This window comes from Manacus vitellinus, unplaced genomic scaffold (assembly GCF_001715985.3).
Source record: "Manacus vitellinus isolate BGI_N305 unplaced genomic scaffold, ASM171598v3 scaffold_8_pilon, whole genome shotgun sequence".
Taxonomy (NCBI): Eukaryota; Metazoa; Chordata; class Aves; order Passeriformes; family Pipridae; genus Manacus; species Manacus vitellinus.
Window position 1 is genome coordinate 15,561,539 of NW_021940864.1, and position 20,273 is coordinate 15,581,811.

The following is a 20,273-nucleotide window of genomic DNA, read 5'->3' on the forward strand; positions in this document are numbered from 1 at the left end:
CATTTCTTCACTTGCCCCTACCATTAATTTTAAAATGAAACACCTCTAGCTGTATATGCACCCACTTAATCACACACATAAATGCTGTGTGTCAGCAGCTCAAGTCTGCAGTGGGAAACAGCCTCCTATAGAACTGATCATGGTGTTCAAGGTTGAGTGGGTCAGAAAGTCCATGTCTCCCCTCAGACAATCTCTCCCATCTAGTAGAAGGCACCATTTGTTGGCTTTCCTCAGCTAGACAGGACATCCAACCCCTGAGGAAGTAAAAAGAGCTCCTCAAGGTTGTCTATCACCTTTTTACTATGAGCATCATCAGCAGAAAAGTAATAGCTGAGGAAGAGAACAGTATGAGACTCATTAGTAAAGGGTGCCAGGGATGCAGGATAGAGAGAGGACAGAGTAGAGAGGAGTATAATTGCTATAATCCCAAGTTAGGATGAGCCTCAGTTGCCCTGTGCTGTGCTGTCACAGAGGTAAGACTAGCAAAAGAAGGGTCTGTCACAGCTCATTTACTCCATGAGTCTTCCCAAAGGGCTACTTTGAAAACGTTTCTAAAAAGTTCTTCATACTAAGTAGCAGCCACTGAAAAGACCGAGATTAGTCTTGGGAGTGTAGGGCATTTAGCTTTATTTAAGAGCAGTCTCTCTGTACAGCTGAGGATAGAAGTCTTCCTTCCCCCACCTCCTTGCTACTCAAAGCCTGGCTGGTGTGGAGTTGCTACCAGGCAGCCATACTAAGTCCAGTAAGAAACTGGTACTGCTTACCATGTTGTTCCAGAGGCCCACAGCCATGAAAATATAGTCTTCCAGAGTTTTCACTTGTGTCTTTGATGCAGTAGTCAAACTGTCCTTGCCCTGAAAGAGAAAGTATTTTGAGCATGAGAAAAGAATTAAGAGTATGGAAAGATGAAATATTCAGCCACAAACATTTTTAATCTATAAAATAATATTCATATTCACAAGAAAATCAATCTCTTGTGTTCTCTTTAAGCCACTTATTAATGATCTCAGTTACTACTGGTGTGTCAAAACAGAAAGATGTCGTTTTTGTAAATGATTGTTGCACATCAACAGGACAAGAAAACCACAGCAACAACACAGCATGATCACAATAGTGACATACAGTAGAGCAGAAAGACATACAGGTGTGATCATTTGAATGATTTGGAATAAGCAACACTTTTTCTAGCTAAAATATGCATTTAAATAGTGCAATTTGCCTTAAGAGAACATGCTCAATTTTAAAGTAAACCTAATTGTTGGAAGAGTTTGGAAGGTTACACATGGTGGCCTGCAGCCATATCACAAATCAGAAGAAATAAAGAATCCTCCTATGACATACAATGGCATCTAAAGAAATAACAGAGCAATTCACTAAGAGAAAAAATAGTGCCATGAAAGTTAGAAGTCTGCCATTTGCATATGGATCAGCCACCAACAAAGTGGTGAAAGATGACCCAGCAGCAAGAAGACACGTTTGCAACATAGCAGACTGTACCCTTCCTGGAAGACAAACTTCTTCTTCCAGTTCCCTTTGTTCTGATACTGAGCTGAGGGGAGCAATGGAATTACCTCAAATTCAAGGAGCTATTATAATGCTCAGAAACCAGACCATGACTCACCATTAACCTGTTTTACAAATAATCACCTAATGTGTTGGATTTTGATACATCACTCAAAGTGAACTGTTATCTAGAAAGTAATATTTTCCTTCTTCATTGCCAGATCTTAGAAAGCCTTTACCTTTGAACTTCCCTTTAAAGATCACTCATGACAAAATCATGCCTGACATCCCAGGCAACACTAGCTATACTCATTCTCCACTGGCTATACCAGAAAAAAATTCAATTCCCAAGTTCCCAAACTGCATTAATCTCACTGCAGGGAAATAACTGTACTTTCTAACACAGCTTACAAATGCCTTTATCTTTTGGCCCTCTAACCCTTTTTAAATAGTTCACGTTACCCACTTTTTGCCTTCATTGCCAAACACATGAGCATGATCAGTGATTAGCAGCACTGACAATTTCCAGACTCTTGTGACCTAGGCTACAGAGGCCCATAACTTGATTTCTCCAGGAACACAGCATTCAAAAAACACAGGATCTCTGGCTGGAGCTGTTTGAAGCAAGTTCCACTCTCAGGACCTCTGTATCTGATCCTGATGTGTGTTTTTCCTGTGCCTGACTACCATTGTCTTCTAGCATTACACACAGCATAGACAGGAAAATCAGCTAAACATTGCATCCAGTCTTAGCAGACACAAAGCAGAAAGAAAGAAACAACTTGAGTTTACTCACCAGTCTGAGCATCAGATTTCTTTCTTGGAGAGAAGGCTGAAGAACAACAGTGAAGTCATCCCTCCGATCAAACCTCTCAGATTCCAGTAGTTTTTCCCAAGCATCCTAAATATACAACATTTAATCAGATGAGTACTATCAGATAGAGCCTAATATATGTGCAATTCATCAGGGCTTAAATTAAATTGAAATTATCCCCATCCCTAATAAAACACAAAAATAAAATTGTGTAATCGAGAACAAAGACAGTAATTTAATGAAATCTACTTACACAACAACTAGAAAAATCCTTGTAACAGTGAGAAAGATACATTGGTTTACCATAATTTTCTTTGAAAGGGCACCAAGCTTAGCAAGGCAATGAAATGTCACATTTTTAAATGTGACATGTTTAAAAAGAACTCCAGCAGAACTGTCTCTGTCTTAACAGAAAGTTTGCCTCTTCAAGAGATACTAAGATTACACAGGTATAGAGAGAACTTACCATCAATATTCCTGATGTAAGAAAAGGGATCAGGATTATTATGGATATGTGGTAAAAAAGCTGCTACTCAACTTCCTCACTGTTATTCCTCCCTTAACTCCTCATTTTAGTCCCATCTGGAAAATGAATAGATGTGTCTAGCACTTTGAGAGCCAAACAACACAGAAGATGCCATACCTGATAGGACCACCTCAATATGCTATCATCTAATGTGGAGCATTCACCAACACAATTGCACTGATTCTTGTCTGGATTGCTGCAGAAAAGAATGAAAAACATTAAAGACATTATGAAATTTCAATAAACAAGATAGATAGCATGAACTCTTTTAAACCACTGACATGCACATATTGAAGACTAATTTGTTGCATATGTTGAGAAAGCTACATGGAACACACTGATTTTTTTATATAAACATAGAATGATATATATTTCCATGTCCAGAGCTTTGAATTGCTTCTTGATTTGAAAGCCTAGTCCGATGACAAGTATGCCAGAATTTGATTAGCACAGGGTCTCACAAGCTAGCAGCATGCTCAGACTTAAAATAGCAGCTACACTAGTTTTCAAACATTTCCCTCTCTATAGTCACACAGTAAAATTGAAAAAAAAAAATCAAAATACTCCCACAGGAACTTTTTCCTTTGTATTTGGCATCGAGTTTCCTTAGTATTTTGCATCTCGAAATGTGGATGGAAGCTCGATGTCACTGAAGGTTGTATATGCTAAAGGATTTATGCACTGTCGGGCAGCTAACCAATCTCAGTCAGATTTCTGACCTGCAAGGTGAGATGTGCATACTGCATATTTTTGCAGCTGGTTGGAGAACTCTTAGAGCTCCCAAGGCTGTACACAGGAACAATATAAGATACATGAGATACATGTAAGATTAGCCGGGTTCCAGCAAAGATATACTCAGCTGAAAATTCCTGAATGGACCGGGATTTGAGAAATTTTTTATAGGGTTTGCAGATATAAGCAATAAGTACGTGCCAGGATCAGATTCTCATTTTTTCCCAGAACTCTAGCTAAACCCATAAAAATGAGAGTTTTCTGTTAAAGTGCTATTATCACTACTCGTGAGTGAAAGAATTATCAACTCAGGATTAGAATCTTACCCAAGCCTAACAGAAGGACCTCATAAAATACATGAAGAGAATTACACGACTAAAAACAGGGTTCATGCATTACTTTTAGTGCAGACACTTCTAGTTAGTAAGAAACTAATAAGGGAAGGAACTTTAAATCATTATTGTGTCCCACACTTCAATGCCTAAAGTTCAGTACTGACATGGGACTGGGAGTGTCAACCACTGATATCCTCTTGGACTCCTGAAATTTCATGCTTTTGTATCGGTTTATGCTTTTTTCTCAAAGTACAGTTCAAAATGAGGACTTAGTGGTCAAAAGCTGAGGATCTTATCTGGGAGAAGTTCTGTGCCAGAGGCTAAGTTTACCAAACAATAAAGCACAAGACTTGCAAACTGGTGGAACTGTTCAACCAGATAAACACAGCTATGAACACAGCATGCTGACAATAAGAAAGCAAATTGCCTTAAATAAAAAAGGAAATATAAAAATTTCTCAGAGGAAAAAACGGATTTATTTAATTTTATTTTTAAAACCTTCAGTGCATTGCAAGGCCTGTATTCCTAAATCCATCTTTTCCACCTTTCTCACATTTTTCTCTCTAATGCCTGTGCAGGAGAAATAAGTAGAGTGTTCCATGTAGTCACTTTTAACAAGGAAAGCTTCTCCTCTGCTCGTACTTGTTGTTAAGTACATGGTTACATGGCAGCCAGACCTCTTCCCCCTTTCCACCAGAAAGTCTCCGAGATTGTACACATGCAAAGCTTGTGAAACACTTCAGGATGACTATATTTGTATGTATGGTGTCTTTTGCCATGAGCACAGGAAAAAAAATTACTGTGGAGTAAGATGGAGTGTAATCTCATCAGCTGTAAACTACTCCACCATAACAGCCCATGTGCACACTCCTACTCCATACTAAATCAGGACAAACTACTCACACGCTTGTTTCAAAGTACTGAGGAAAGAAGAGAGATGGATGCAGTTATCATAAGGAACTGACAAGTTGGATGTTATCCATCCTACCACATCCTAAGCTCAAGTAGTAGCTTTCCAATAGCCTAACAACGTCCTGTAAGGTCAGTTACTCATTTTGAGAACACTGATATCTAGAAACTTAAACTTCTGAAGTGCCTACAGTGTTTTTTACTTGAGAACTGCAGAACAGAAATAGTATATATATAGTGAATAAAGAACTGAGGATAGCTAGACTGTGCACCCTCATGGCCATAATCTCAGTACTGAGTCTGGCTGGGATGGAGTTAACTTTCTTCATAGCAGACCATACTGTGTTTTGGATTTGTGGCTAAAACTGTTGATAACACACCAATGCTTTAGCTCTTGGTGAACAGAGTTTGTACAGCATCAAGGCTTTCTCTTTTTCCGCTCACTTTGACCCACTGTTTAAACATGCTATCCAACCTGACAGGATTAAAAGCACCTACTCTCTTCCTAGTAAAAAAAAAACCTTTCTGAAAGAATTTATCAGAAACAAAGTGAAGATTTAAAATCTTTTACATACTTTTGTATTAAGGGCAGAAAAACTGTTCAGAAGACTCTAGTTCAGTTATGAAATCAATACATATATATAGCTATATGCTGAACACCAGCAGGAGACAGAATTTAAAGAAACCTGCTACCTGGCATTACTGTAATCTTGGCATGCAGGAGAGGCAGTTGCAAGCTCAGTGGAATCCACTAGATTTACGAAGGCCTTGGGAACCTGCAGTAATAAAGTAAAAATTAATCATGCTATTTTTGCAATTAAAGATCAGTAAGTAGCAATAACAGTAGATCATGTCTACAGATTCCCAAGCCTGGGATTCTGCCTGCATAAAATCAATGATCTTTGCCAATTCTGCCCTGAATCCTGCTCCTGTGCCTGCCATCTAGGATCATCATTTATGAAGTACTTGTGACCATGACTTCTTGACTGAGACACAGTAATTAATTTTACATAACCAAAATGGCCAACAGCCAACTAATTTAAACTCAAATGAACTAGGAACTATTATCTATGTGGCAACATACCAATGCAAAGCTGGGGATGAAACATGTTGTACAATAGCACAAGCACTCATGCAACCCACCTCACCTCTCCCCCAAGCAGAAAGCAGCTTTTTGTTTACATAATGATATTTCACTTTTACAAGTGCACATAAACAAATTCTGGAAATAATAGTGGAGAGAATCTGAAGAGAATACGTGGGTGGAACTTCACCCATGCACAGCATTTGTTGAAGTCAGTCAGAGAAAAACAAGTGCTTGTGGCCTGACGCAATCAAACTGTAACAGGTTTAGAATATGCTGTAGGCCTTCAATGCAGCAAAACAAAATTATTGGAAAATACTATTGAAATAATTCGGATAAACAGTTTATAGTCTGCTTTAGTAGTGATCTATCCTTGTCTAGTCTACTATTCGTTAGCAGACCAAGACACACCACAGAATGCTTCCCAGAAACCATCCTAGATAAGCAGATAATTCTTTTCTCAGTCAGCTGGAAGACCTTTAGAAAGGCTGAGATCTTAAAATGAACACATAATAGGAAAAAAAGATCCATTATACTTATTTTAATACATGTTTTCCCTGGTCTGTAAAAGTCATCACTATGTAGTTAGCTGCCTGTACCCTGCCTACCTGTTCCACACATCCAGTAATTAGCTATCAGTTATTTTCACCAACAGTCCTGTTAAGCATGACTTTCAGGTCTAGACAGATGTACTCCATTTTTCATAGACATTACTTTAAAATTACTTTAAAAATTACTTAAAAATGTAAGTACTTAAAAATCACTAAAAGAAAGATTGAGTGGTAACGTCAATTTGTGTTGCAAAATAGAGCAGTTACCCATCCCTTCTTTCTGTTTGCATGTATCAGGTTTTTAAAAGCATGAGTAAAACACTTAGTGAAAACAAACAAGTCCAGGGAGCTGGAGTCAATGAAACTGGTGTTCTAAGCCACGTGAAGAGTGGTACCAGCCCTAGTCTAGTAAGGGAGACTGGAAAAATACACAAAGGATTCAGCTATTCAGGGTTGATGAATACATCTTACCTTCCTATACAAGAAATCCAAGACAGCTTTAAGTTGTTCCAGGTTTTCCAATGTGCAGTTCTTCTGTAAATTAGAGGAGAAATGCCATCAAAACTAGTAGAAAAAACAAAGTTATCCATTGTCTATAAGTCACAAACCCTGTGTGTTGAGCTGTGTACTGAAGGGTTATTAAGAACCACTACAGTGAGAATTCAGCCTTAGCCAACAACAATAACATGGAACTAATTTAACTGCCTACAAATAGACAACCTGACATATATATAAAAAAAGACAGGGATGTGAAAAAAAGTAACTTTCTACTTGAAGGTGGAAAACAGTTGTTCCACTAAGGCATCTCAGACTTGAGATGACAAATTAAATATAGATGTATATAAATACAAACCACACTGTGTCAGGAGCTTACATCACCGGATAGAACCATTCCAGCATCCCAGACCTATCTACTCCTTCAGTTCACTGTGGCAGACAGCAGAGTGTGGGAAAGTATCTTAACCATCTGCCTTGACTGCTAAACCACCCAACTAAACGCTTACCAGTTTTGTGGAAGCACAGGAGGAACATGGATTTTCAGCACTAAAAAACACTGTGATTAGTTTCCAGTCATTCTGGAAGTCCATCAACTGGAAGGAAAAAAAGAATAAAGGAATAGGAGGATAGCAGATCTATTTGCTATTTTCCTTTCTCACACATGACATGCTTTAGCTTTAAATCAGTAAGATCAAGCAGTAGCCCACAGCCCATCCCTGGCCATCTCAATCCTTTCCATTCAACAATCCATCCAGCTTTTCCCTAGAGGAGTCAGTAAATGGATGGTTAGGCAGCAAGTGCTACAATCATCAGATGCTGCTGAATGCACATCTACAAAGAGCTCAGGATAGAGCCTGAAATTGCTGTTGCCAGTGGAGACTCTATTGGAAAAAATGGGCATGAACAGCTTAGCACAAAGCTCGATGTTGCTTCTTTCCATCACTGTTGCAGCTTATCAATAGGGTTAAGGTTCCTGAACTGCTGAGAATGGATCACATCAGTGGGATATAGACTGGAGTTAAAAATCTGAGAGCTAGAGCCCTGTTTGTTTGTGCTATATTTATTAGTCAATTCTCAACATTCTTGAAGAGCATTGGTTAGAACCACACAGTTCCACAAAACTGTATGCCAAGTCCACATACAAACAGTGTGATGGGCTCCCTGTAGAGTGAAGAGCCAGCAGCAGAATTGCCTTGGCAATTACATTTTCCCATTATTTCAAGACCATTTTACAAAATAACATGCCTTGTGGTTATGAATAAAAGAAAAATGAATGCTTAAAACTCCAGGATGGGATTTACAAAGCACTCAGCCATGAGTGATAATTCAAGCTCTCACCAGCATCAGTCAAAGCATATCTAGGCCTTTACTGTCCTTTTTGAAAACATGTTCTTAAAAGACCAAAAAAGAACTGAAGAGACAAATACTAAGAATTATTATTTTGGGTTGGCTTCTCAGAAACACTGGCACAGTTACAGAGTGTAGCTAGCAGAGGTCTCACATCCTTAGCCAACAGAAAATAAACATATTGGCTTCCCTACCAAACTCTTCAGCCACTCTTACAAATGTAAACAAGGTAGGATACTTTCAAGAACAAAACTCTTTACTTGAAAGGCACAGAAAGACCGAAGTCTATTAACCTCAAGAAACAGCATTTTCTGTTTTGAAAAGATTTTTGAGTGCTGTTTAAAGCATTAAATCACTTTTCTGCCTTTTTCTGCTTCAACACCATGCTTTCTGAATTGTCCTGTGCTTTAAACAAACCTGATTCTCTTTCATGAGCTCCACTATTTCTTTAGCTTGATGCAGGAGGTCTCTGTAAAGCAGAAAGGAAGAGAGAAACTATGAAAAAGTCAGTAAGGGTAAAGCTTAGGCTGATTTTTTACCATTAAATCAAATGACATTTAAGGCTTCAGGTTGGATTAATCTTTTCTCTCCTAAATGTGTTAAGATTAGACATCTGTGCTACACAGAGAGCCTGGGGTGATTAGCTCATATTCAAGTATCTCACTTTTAGACATGTGCACTTAGGAGAAAACAGCAGACACAGCTTGGTAGGCACACCTCTAACTCTATTTGAGCCAAAAATTTGTTTTGCAGTGTAAAGAGGAGACATGATGTTAAGGCAGGTGATCCAGACCCCAAAGCACACACTGGGCTTTGTTCGTCCTGGTTCTGAGAGGTGGAAATTGGGCGACAGTGGCAGGGTCTGTCCCTGGACTGTTTATGCAGCCTCTGCTGGTACTGAACATATTCTGTGTCCATTGAAGTGCTCCAGCATCAAAGGTTTCCATCCTCCACATTTCCAGCTGTAAATCTGTAAATCACCTGTAAAACTGCCCAGCCAAAAGCCCCTCAGACTTACATGGCTTGACTGTCTGACGTTGCTCCCATTGTGTCCGGCAGAGGGGACAGGTGTAGGACCGTGGGATTAAAACTGCTAATGAGAACTGAATGACAAAACACAGGTTAGGTGATTTCTGCATCCAACGGACTGCTACTCTGCTGTTTCATTATAAACCCAACAGAACTAAACAGCCAGACACGTAAAGTCTGGTGATCTTTTGGCAGACATGAGAGGTATGCCCAAGGCCCTCTGCAGCTGTTCTTCCTGGTTTTGCTCTTCACCTTTAGAAGTGAAGGCTTCATGTCTCAGTTTGCCTCCAGACACAGGGCAGAAACCTCCATTCCCATCTCTCAGGTAGTGTAGGTGGACTTAAATACAGGCAGCTATAGAAATGAAGCTACTGGAAAGGGCTACAGAGGCAGCCTCCTGAAGAACTGATGAGTTGCCAGGTTTCAAACCCCTTTCACAGGGAAATAGAGATGATGTTGAAGAGTTAAGACACTAGGAAGATGATTTTGAGAGAAGGATCATGGAAATATATGTTACTCAGCATTTCAGTGGACCTTAAGGTTTTACTTGCACTGCCCTTCAAACAAGTAAAGGCTGCCTTCAGAGCCAGCTGGAACCAGCTGATAGGGGATGAATTCAGAGATGTGGTGCATCTTTGGCAGCCCCAGTGTAAATCCTAAACACATGGCAGCACTGTACAGGCAAACTCACACAAGATTTCACTGAGCTAGCATGGGCAGCAAGCACACACCTGAAGAGACTGTATCATGGGTAGTAATAGCAGCCCAAAACCCCCAGTTGGGCATTTAAGAATCTTGCAGCAGCCTGTGGCATGCCTTCTTCACTGCTATTTGCCTACCCAGATGGTCTCTCTGAAGCCAGCATAGGTAACCCAGGATGACTGTACTCATGTCCCCCAGCTACCCCATCCCTCAAGTGTCCCTTACTCCCCTGCAGTGTGCTTGTGCTGCACCTGCTCTGCAGCCCAGTAGAGCCTGGAGCTCCCGCCGGTGAGCTGTTAAATCAATTTGCTCAAGTTTTAAGTGTGACAGAAAGACGCACCTGCTAAAGTTTTCACGCTTACTTCAAGGAAGCTCTTTCCTGTGCTATAGAAAGGGGAGAGAAAACAGGAAGTTCCTGTTATTCCATTTCTCAAAGAAAAATTCTATTACAGCACAGCCGCAATTTCTTGTTACTTATGCTCCATCTCAGAGTGTGTATTCATGGCAGCTGCTGGAAGTGAGAATGGGGCCTTTCTTTCCCAAATCTGTCATGTCATCAGCTACTGCTGAGTAAGAACACTGCCTTAGAGCTCATTTTTTTTTGTGTCTCTGTAAGTTCTGCATGTTGCAGTACTTGTGCTCATGCCTAAGTACATCACAAGTGATGCAGGGACCTCTCTGTGTACACCCAGCTACAAGTGGACACAGATGTTTATGCAATCATAAGAAAAATTAGCCTTTTAAAGTTTATCTGGGCATGGCTAAATCCTCATCTGGAATGCTGTGACTCAAGAGCTACACAGACTTTCAACTACAAGGTTTAGCATTATGTTCATTCATTGATTTAGATCTGTTAAGGGGGTATGGAAGAAAACAGGGTAATGCTTGTCCATGAAGCACTGGGAATCAGTCAAACAGAGGTCACGGTATCAGGACTTCTGGGTTCTTTCTTTGCTTTGATAAATCCCTACTTTCTGGTCTCTAACTAGTGAATTATGATATTTATTACCTAGGATTCATCATGTAGCAATGATTCTTAATCAAGGTTATTGCAACCCTGAGTTAGTTTTATATCTTGCATAAGTACAAAGAATTTCTGTTACCTAAGGTCAGGGAAAGTTACAGTGTCTCAAAATCCTTTATATTTCAAATTGATTTTCTCCTCCTCTCTAGAAAACAATAATAAGAATTGCTTGGGCCTAATTCCTGCACTGTGATACTGTATAGATTAGTATAATGACACTTGTAAATACTAACAGTTTATTGTTACCTTTGGAGTAAATCCTCAACAGATCCTGGTGTCTGTGAACAAAGAAGCCATAAGAATAACATTAAGCAACAAAGTGTAAACTAGACCTACATATGCTGTTCCCCTATCGTGTTCCACTCCTGTTATAAATAGTATTGTTTTCTACATATTCTTCTCCACTGTGTTGTAATCAGTCACAGATTTAAATTATTTTCCAAAGCTTCCCTATTACAGTGTATTTTCATATTCTTGTAATCCTTTCTTAGTCTCTGCTTTCATTAATGTTTTTTTTACATATGGCTTCAAATAAAGTTTAAATAGCTGAAATCAAATGCCATCAAATGAAATGCTGTTCTAACCAATTTTCTCTGTAGCTAGTTCTACTCTTTTTCAACAAAAGACATGACCTGAAGTCATTCAGATAATTTACATGGCACTCAGTCAGAATGGTGTCTGCTAAAAAAGCAACCCTTGACATCAACAGAGGAACTTCACTGATTTCAGAGAGTTTGAAGAGGAGACAATTACATATGTTTGCTCTAAGAAAGCAGACATTCCTGTAAAGAAGATCATTTATGCTTTTCTATGGCACCATCTACTAGCAAAAAAAGACATTAGCCCTTGCTCTAAAGGGCCATGCATCTGATAGAGATGAAGCACCTTTGCATTCAGAACAATTATTTTCTTCAAAAGCAGTATTCACAAGGAGTCCAGGAGTGCTGATTTTCTAATAGAAAAGTATGATGTCTTGATGAATACCGTCTCAAAGCTGAAAGTTGTTTAGTGATAAGGGAGAATCTCCCCTATTTTTCATAGCTGCAGCCCTGGCAACAGCTATCAATTTTTGCTCCACAGGCATTTCTACACTTTCTCAAAGCCTGGGAATTGTGGTTAAATGTTTTTAATTTGGCTTTCAACTATTAAGACAAGTAAAGATCATCCAGTTCTGGCTGCAGATTAGATTAGAACAGCAGGAAAACTTTACCCAGTGATCTATACATCAGAAGCAAATCTTTGTGATCCTTGTAGACCTTCTGCCTTCTAGATAGGAAACCAGTCTCTATAGAAAACACTCAATGAGATCTAAAATCTACCACGTTTCTCAACAATTTGTACTTTTTTCAGTTTGAATTTTCCCAGCTTTTTCTTCCAGTTATCCAATCTGTTATAGTCTTTGTTAGGAACATCCAAGCACTCTAATCAAATATCATGGTTCTCTGCAGGAGTACTGTGATCACATTTCCTCCTGCATGAAGTCAGCTGGCTATTTTTAGACTCAGGGTATACTGGAACACTGAACAGCAGGTATTTCCAGTCATTTTTTCACCAGAAGTCTTTGATGCTCGTGGAAAGATTCAAGTCCAGAATGTCCTAACTGGGACCCCAAACTGCATCACCTTGCTTCATCATCATGATGGAGGAAATGGGTCACGTTCAGCACACTTCCTGCTTGTACTTACTCTTCGAAAATTTCCTATTGCAGTGACTGCTTTAATGTCAGCTGGCCTTAGAGCATGAACTGAGGAAAAGAAGACAACTTCAGGTTAAAAAAAAAACCACCAAAAATGAACAGTAATCTTGAGAGAAAGTTACATTCACCAGTATACTAAATCATAACAAAATTGGCTAAAATGTAAGAAGTCTATACTCATCGTGATAATTTTGATTTCAGGCTTTAAATTCATCAGAGAGGATGAGAAATTTTACTTGGGTATTCAGTAAATACCTTGGGTATTTAGAGACACTGAAATGTTCAACCATCAAGCAAGAGAAGATAAAACAAACACTATTGTGAATTATTTAAGTAAGTGGCATCCCCAATTACCAGCTGAAGAAAGTGAAGCAGAAAAGAAATCATGAATACAACAAAAAGGTAAAGGACTTTACAGAGCCTATCTCCACTTTAGTCACATCCCAAACATATGCATCTCCCGAAACAGCTGATTTCTGCCCCAGCCCATTCACAAATAATTTTGAGAGGGAAAGCCTCAGCAAGGACAATATCAAACACAAACCTGAAGATGAAAGGGTCTCAGGGAACGTTGCCTGCTCACATGAAAACTGCAAGCTTCTTAGAGCCTTTGACATAAACAAACAAATACAGTTAACTTCTTCAATCTAACCAGGAAATTTGTGGAAAAAGGGGTCCTATGACTCCATTCTCACCCAGAACCAAGATTTTACTCATGTAAACAATTTTAAAGAACAATTACACCTCTGTTAGGGTGGAACACATGGGAACACAGATCCAGACAGCTGTGTTTTCAATCCACTGTTCCAAAACAACACTTTCTGCTCCGTTTTCTTACCAACTGCCACAGAACTGGGCCTGAGCAAACAATGAAATGTGCTGAACACATGCTGTTACATGATTGCTGCAAACAGTGAGTGCATAATCTGGAAGAGGTCATAAGGACAGCTATTGCCCACATCTTCATGTGCCAAAGGGCACCTAATTTTGGAAAAAGTTACATCTTCAATATGCAACAGGAAAAGCAAAATGAACCAATTCTGGCTCCTTAATAACTGGCAACATCTGGCTAGGTGATCAGAGTAGGCAAGGATGCAAGTGATACTATTCAATCAGCATGAGACACAGCTCAGTACCACTAGGAACGTTATTCAATGCCATCCTACATCCTTACTGTAGGCATAGCCCAACATCTAGTGCTTTAAACAGAGATATGGAAGACAATCCCTTGCCCCCGGGTTACTATGGCCATGTCTGGCCAGCTGACCATCATCACCACATAAAGGTGAAATCTGTATTGTGACAGGGGCCACCACAGTCCCCACACACTCCCTACTGCCCAGCTGATGGACTTTAATGGTGCACATACTTTGCACCATTATAGAGCAAGGAAAGGTTTAGTCTTGTTGTTTGTAGAAGAGCAACAGAGCATCTAGGAAGAAGTGCTAACCACAGTCGACTGACATACAGGAGGTACAACCTAATAACAAACATTGCTCAGAGAAAACCTTATTTCCTGACTAGGTACTGTAATCTTGCAGCTGTACTATCACATTGCCAACTCATTCACTTCGCATTTACTCTTTGCAGAAGCAGTTTAGGGCACCAGGCTGTATCTTTTCTTCTTCTGCCTGACTCAGAGGAAGAAACAGCCTGAGAAGTAATGATAGGTGTCAAAAATAGTAAAAAAAGGAAGCTGTACTCATACTTTACCTCTAGTTTCCCATATTCTTCCAGATCATCTGCATTACCTTAAAGACATTAAAAGAATGAATTATATTTTTTTACTGTAGGAAAAAAGTTTCAGAAGACTAAATATACCTAAAACCACAGAATCCTGAGAGGAGGCACCTTTCTCATCTGCCCTACTTTCCCAAGTTGAGGCTCATCCCAACAGCCAAACAAATTTTCTTTGTTTTTGCTATGCTAGAATAACCTTTTAGTTATCACAAGCAGATGAAACCTGTTGAAATTAGTGGAATGCAATGAATTCATAGGCACAGCTGATGAACTGCTTGTGAATCTCCTCAACCAACTCTATCCTCCACAGGCCTTCTCTGACTGTTTTCCCCTTCAGCACATTTAATATATTGGTCTTATTCTGTCCAAATTTAGGGTAATTCGAACATGTGCAAGGTGAAACTCCTTAGAAAGGAGCAATTCACATTAATCTACGTCTTCCATAGTCAGGGAGCATCACACCTTTGTGAGCTTGCCATAGTGATACAGAAACAGCTGAGATTTCTTCACTTGGTGGAGAGTGTTAGCAGACAAAATAGCCTGTGGCGCCAAAAGTTGGGCCTATAGCTATTTCAGTAAACATTATTCTCTTCCCTTGAGATTACACTTAGATTTACACACATAGATTTTGGTTTATCCTAAAATTTCCACAAAGGTGGCCACAAGGCCTAGGTCAGCTGAACTTCAAAGCACGCTCATGAAGGGTCTTGCTGTGCTTAGAATAATTGTCCTTTAACATCCAGGAGCTATTTCTGGAATATTTAGCCCTGCTGAGTACTTCTGGCTTGTACATCTTTTTTTCCATGTCATTGACATAGTAGATGCAGAGCCAGCTCAGCCCAGCAGGTATAGTGGAGCCAGCAGTGATCCCACTGCAAGGAGGTGATGTGCCTGGCACAAGCAGAGAGCTCTGGGCAGCCTCTGTGGACAAGGGTGCATACAGAGGTCAGTGTGGTGACAGAAGCCATACTGCTCCCCATGACCACCTCAGCCTGTCTCTCCTGTGCCACACTACGTGACCATATTCAATAACTGTCAGCAACTTCCATATGGAGATTATTTTTGCCACTTGGGTTTCAACCATGAGCTATTTGCAAATTTATATTATTTTTATTGTGGTTGGTAGAAGATTGAGACAGTTGCTGCCTGACTGTTGTGTGACATTTTATTTAAAATTTCTGCCTGTTCAATTCATGTTTTTTGATGAGGCTTTACTCAGGACAATAACCAGAACCCAGTTCTGTTTGAGATACTGGAGGCACGAGCAATGAGGGACTTGCCTGCATCACACAAATCTATTGCAGAAGCTCAGTATCTTTGAGAATTTTAACACTAATTTCAACTGTATTTTAAAATACTTCCACAGGTTACATCGAGGGAGAAACAGGATCCAATTTAGATATGATAATTTCTTCTCATTACTTAAGGAACCAAAGCATCCTAACAGTTATCAGAGCACCTGATATGTGAAGATATTTATCATCACAGCCTACTGTTAAGGCTAAGCACTATTACTATTTATCATTATTTTCTTACAGGCAGAGAGCTGAAGCATATACACAATATTTTCAGTCCTACAAAACTGGCATCTGGCACCAAACATGGACTTTGGAGACCCAGTATAGTGAAAAAAGGCTCCCCCTACCCTGAAACTTGCAGCAATCTGAACAACAATGCCTTGAATGACAGGATGCTGCCTAACCATTCAGACAATCTTCTATCACTAAAGAGAAGATGATCATAGTTATAAATTCAGAGAAAACCTCTGTCCTTTGTTTAGATTTCTGCATCATTTTGGCACAAATCTCACAGTCTAATTATTTGATGATGTTTTTCTCACCAGAAAGTTTTAGTGCCTGCCTAAGACACAGTTCATCCCCAGAACAGCATAAACCAATGCATGCATCTTTGTCAAAAAAATTATCAAACATACGCAAAATCACATGTAAGAACACAGTTTCACTCACAGATTTTCTTAATCCTCCTTCTAAAACTCCTGCTATACACCCACCTTGCAATAACTAAAAACAGAAATTCCCAAATACTGCACAACTCCAATTTTCAAAGAGCCTTTAGAAACTTACCTTCTGTGGAGAGCAACCAAAGGAACAATGCGCCTAACAATAGCTTCATGGTAAGAACCTGCACGAATTGATAATCCTGTACTGCTGTTTGTTGGATCTTTAGACTGTGAAGAAAGAAATTGTCTTCTTTTTTCACCTTTATATCCTAAAAATTGATAACTCAGCAGTCATAAAACCTATTAGCCTCTACCTTTGGAAAGCAAAGCGACAATGACACTTCATTGCCCATCCAAGGGTCAAAGAAGTAGCACAGCTTCTCTCACTTGTTCAGAGGCAGCTGGCCATTTTGCAGGGCAACTCTCAGCAAATCTAAGGACCAAGATCACATGAGTCAGCTTCCAGCAGGGTCAAGGCTCTTCCAGGCAATACATAACACATTAATTTGGCATTAGGCTGCCTCTATCAGGCAGGGAAGGAGCCTCTGCTCCTGAGGCAAAAAGGGCAATTGAACTCTATGTAGCAGCCCACACCTACCCAGAGAGGAAGGTTGTGCTCTTTGTTTTATTTCCTTCCCTACCTCTGCTCCTTCCTTACCCTCAGCTGGACTCATGTTATGCCTGTCTCTCTTCTTCTAACTCCAGAGCTGTCAACTCACCGAAACTCCAAAAGCCTAAATTGGCTGCCAGAGGAGTATGCTGTGAAACCCTGTTCTAAAGTAAGGCAACGTGAGGGATGGGTCACCTCAGACCATAAAGTCCCTTAAGAGCAAGAGAAGAAGTAGAGAGGCACTGAGGAAGTAACACAAAACTTTGAGTATCACTGGTTCTGGCAGCAGGCTAAAGAACACCCCTCCAGCTTCAGCCCATGGAATGTAGGCAGTTCCCCTTCTGGTGGATTTTCCTTCACTGGATTATGCCTCACTGGTATCTGTCAAGACAGAGCACTGGCTGACAAGCAGGCCAGTAAGTCTGCCCTCATTCTGCACAGGTCTCCAAACCCCTAGCTACAAGGCTATCACAGTAGCCCAGTCACTATTGCAGAGTCAAAGAGTGTGCAGAAATGCCAGCTAGACTGTGATACAACACTCCTCAGTGAGACTCCACTATGCCTCAATTACACTGTCAGGATCAAACCTCTGAAGAGCAGCCTGCTGTCCTCATACAAAACAGCAGCCTGACCTTTGGTCTCTTCTGAGCCCGTTGACACCCAGATAGAGCTCTTACATGAATAATTGGAGTCTGCTTAAGTAAATAGCTTTAAATGCTTAAATAAGCCACTAACACTCCCAACTCAGGGAGTCTAACTCATCCTTCAAAGGGGGGTTTGTTTATTTTGGTTTTCTGTTGTTTCACAATAGAAATTTTACATTCTTTGAAGGTAAATATTGGAGGTAAATCTTATGTTTGCTTCACTTTTCGAAAACCAGGAATGTTACATTAATTCTGAACGTGAACAATTATTGTGCAGAGCAACATACAAGGAGGAATCTTCATAGGGGAAAGCATTCCTCCATACTCAACTCGGCAAAAACATACCATAGGCCTCACCAGAACAAGGGGCTGCTCACCTCAGACACATCAGCATGTTCAAACCTGAGAGGCATGAGCTCATTCTGCTTGGGGGTCTCACAACCTGAAACACATTTTGACACCCAGGCTCTTTTGACAGTAAAATAATGAAAATTTAAAAGGTTACTCACTGTCAGGGCACAGCACCACACCAGCCAGCAGCTCCCCTGCCTGGGCTGAGCTGCAGTGGAGCTCCCGGGCACGTGGACAGGATGAGAGAGGTCTCAGGTGAAGCTGGTCAGGGTCATTATCACCTCTCAGTCAAGGTGGCATTGAACAGTCTCAGCATGGATGGGAGTTACCTTTGGTGGGTTTTGTCATTCCATACAAGAGTTTGTGGTTGCTTCACTCCTCAAAGGAAAGTTTTTATTATTGAAAGTCTGAGAAACAGCCTTCTTGAAGAGCTGGAAGTGTTTAAAATCCCAGAAAGTCTCCTCCTCATTGTATGCAAAGAAAAACAAGGAAAAGAAGATAGCATTAATTCATACATTTGCCATAAAACACAGCTCCAAAGTAAGAGTTTAGCCTTTAAACACTGTGACATGCTCCAGAAGCAAAACAGCATTAACTTCATGGCTTGTAAATCTCCTGTACACACTCCTTCCCACCACCCAAGCATCAAAATAGCTCCTAGATCGAATAGCAAATAGCAAGAGGTAGAAAAGATTAGAGGAGTTTGCAAAGGGAATTTTCTATTAGATATAGAAGGTGTCAGAGAATAATGAAAGCTTTTGCATCACCTCAAGAGCAAAGCTAGATGCAGCTAAGAAGGCATGAAGAGTTCCTGGCCACAAGCCAAACCCCAGTTGATGGTATTTAGGAATAACCAAGGGAACTGCAGCCATGTAGCTGATTACCTAATGATCAACACAGAACATCTTTTATCTTCCCTAAAGTGTCTGCTGCTGCTCAGGTGGGACAAGGAGATAGCTGGCTCTCATAGTAAAGCCTACCTGAATTATGAGAGTCTTCTTGTCATCTGCCCTGGGTGGAGAGGGCTCATAACACAACTGACACAGAAATGCTTTGTGTAGAGTTGGTGGTGAGGAGCAGAAGTTTTGTGCCTTGCCATGTTCTCGTGCAAAGGACCTGTTACACAGGACTACACCCAACAGTGCAAACCAACAAAAACAGAAGTCCCAGTTAGAGTTTTTAAGTAAACAACACCCAAATGGGTACTCAAACATGTGTTGAAAAATATTGGCCAAATTCCTTGGCCCCTTGCTAAATTTTTAGGTGGCTTATAATGTATCTAAATCTTCACCTTTTATAGCTGGTATGGGAGCTATAGCTTGGAAAGCAATGGAATTTTTCTGTCTTATCTGCTCAGTTAAACAGAGCTCTTTCCTGCAGTCCTTTTACTTATACAGAATATGGAAAACCAGAAACTCTTTCAACCGACCTAGGTCCTCACCTGTAGGACTAGTGTTTTAAAATACAAATAATGAAGGTATGGCTGCATATTAAAAGAAAAAGAATCCAAACAAACAAGCAGACAAAAAAATCCCATAGCACTCAACCACTCCCAATTAAACCCAAGATGTTTGTCACTGTAAGCACAACCTTTTATTGAATAAGTTAGGAAAGTAGCTCACTCGGCTGCTAACAAGCAGAGGCCATATATATCAGAGGATAATGCTATTGCATTATCAGTCACATTACACTGGCATAGCAGAGGACTTCTTGTGGAAATACAAAGTAGACTGATTTTCTATTTCCTTTGAAGATACAGCCTGTCTGTGATCTGTCACTGCTTCAGCTAATCCTATTGCCTAGACAAGGCCTTAGATCTTGAATTTTGTATTTGGGAAGGATATTCCTGAATTGTTCCACTATGAGACGCCCCTCCATAATGTGTAGAACATGACAGTGCTGTGAAAGTGGTGGGACTAAATCATATACAACAGTGAGACATTTCACGTGTCCTTGTGATATTGTGCCATCCACCTCCTGTTGTTGTGATTCACTCTGCTGATAAATGTAGTGCAGACTCTGGACCTAAACAGCAGAACTTCCTCCACGGGAAAGTTCAGCCCTGCAGTGGAGGGTGAGGAGATGAAGTGAGGCCAAGGGCAGCCAGAGACAAGGGCAGCAATTCTGCGGCAGCAAGCAGGAGAGCTGCACGGCTTGAAGGAGGCTGCTACCACCTGCTGGAGAGAGCGCAAATCCTCCAAGGAAGAGAAGAACCCAG

At 40.3% G+C, this 20,273-nt stretch overlaps 1 protein-coding gene across 1 annotated transcript in view; it reads right to left on the reverse strand.

Moving 5' to 3' along the window:
• PLB1 (phospholipase B1) overlaps positions 1–9,361 on the reverse strand; it is a 70,190-nt gene extending 60,829 nt beyond the window's left edge. Inside the window, exons 1-8 of the mRNA XM_018085052.2 lie at positions 9,318–9,361; positions 8,717–8,768; positions 7,459–7,545; positions 6,926–6,988; positions 5,513–5,595; positions 2,961–3,039; positions 2,300–2,404; positions 765–854 (exon numbers count right to left, since the gene is read on the reverse strand). Coding sequence (XP_017940541.2) covers positions 765–854; positions 2,300–2,404; positions 2,961–3,039; positions 5,513–5,595; positions 6,926–6,988; positions 7,459–7,545; positions 8,717–8,768; positions 9,318–9,346 — 588 coding nt within the window. The 5' untranslated portion in view covers positions 9,347–9,361. The remainder of the gene's footprint in view (positions 1–764; positions 855–2,299; positions 2,405–2,960; positions 3,040–5,512; positions 5,596–6,925; positions 6,989–7,458; positions 7,546–8,716; positions 8,769–9,317) is intronic.
• Between the last annotated feature and the right edge of the window lie 10,912 nt (positions 9,362–20,273).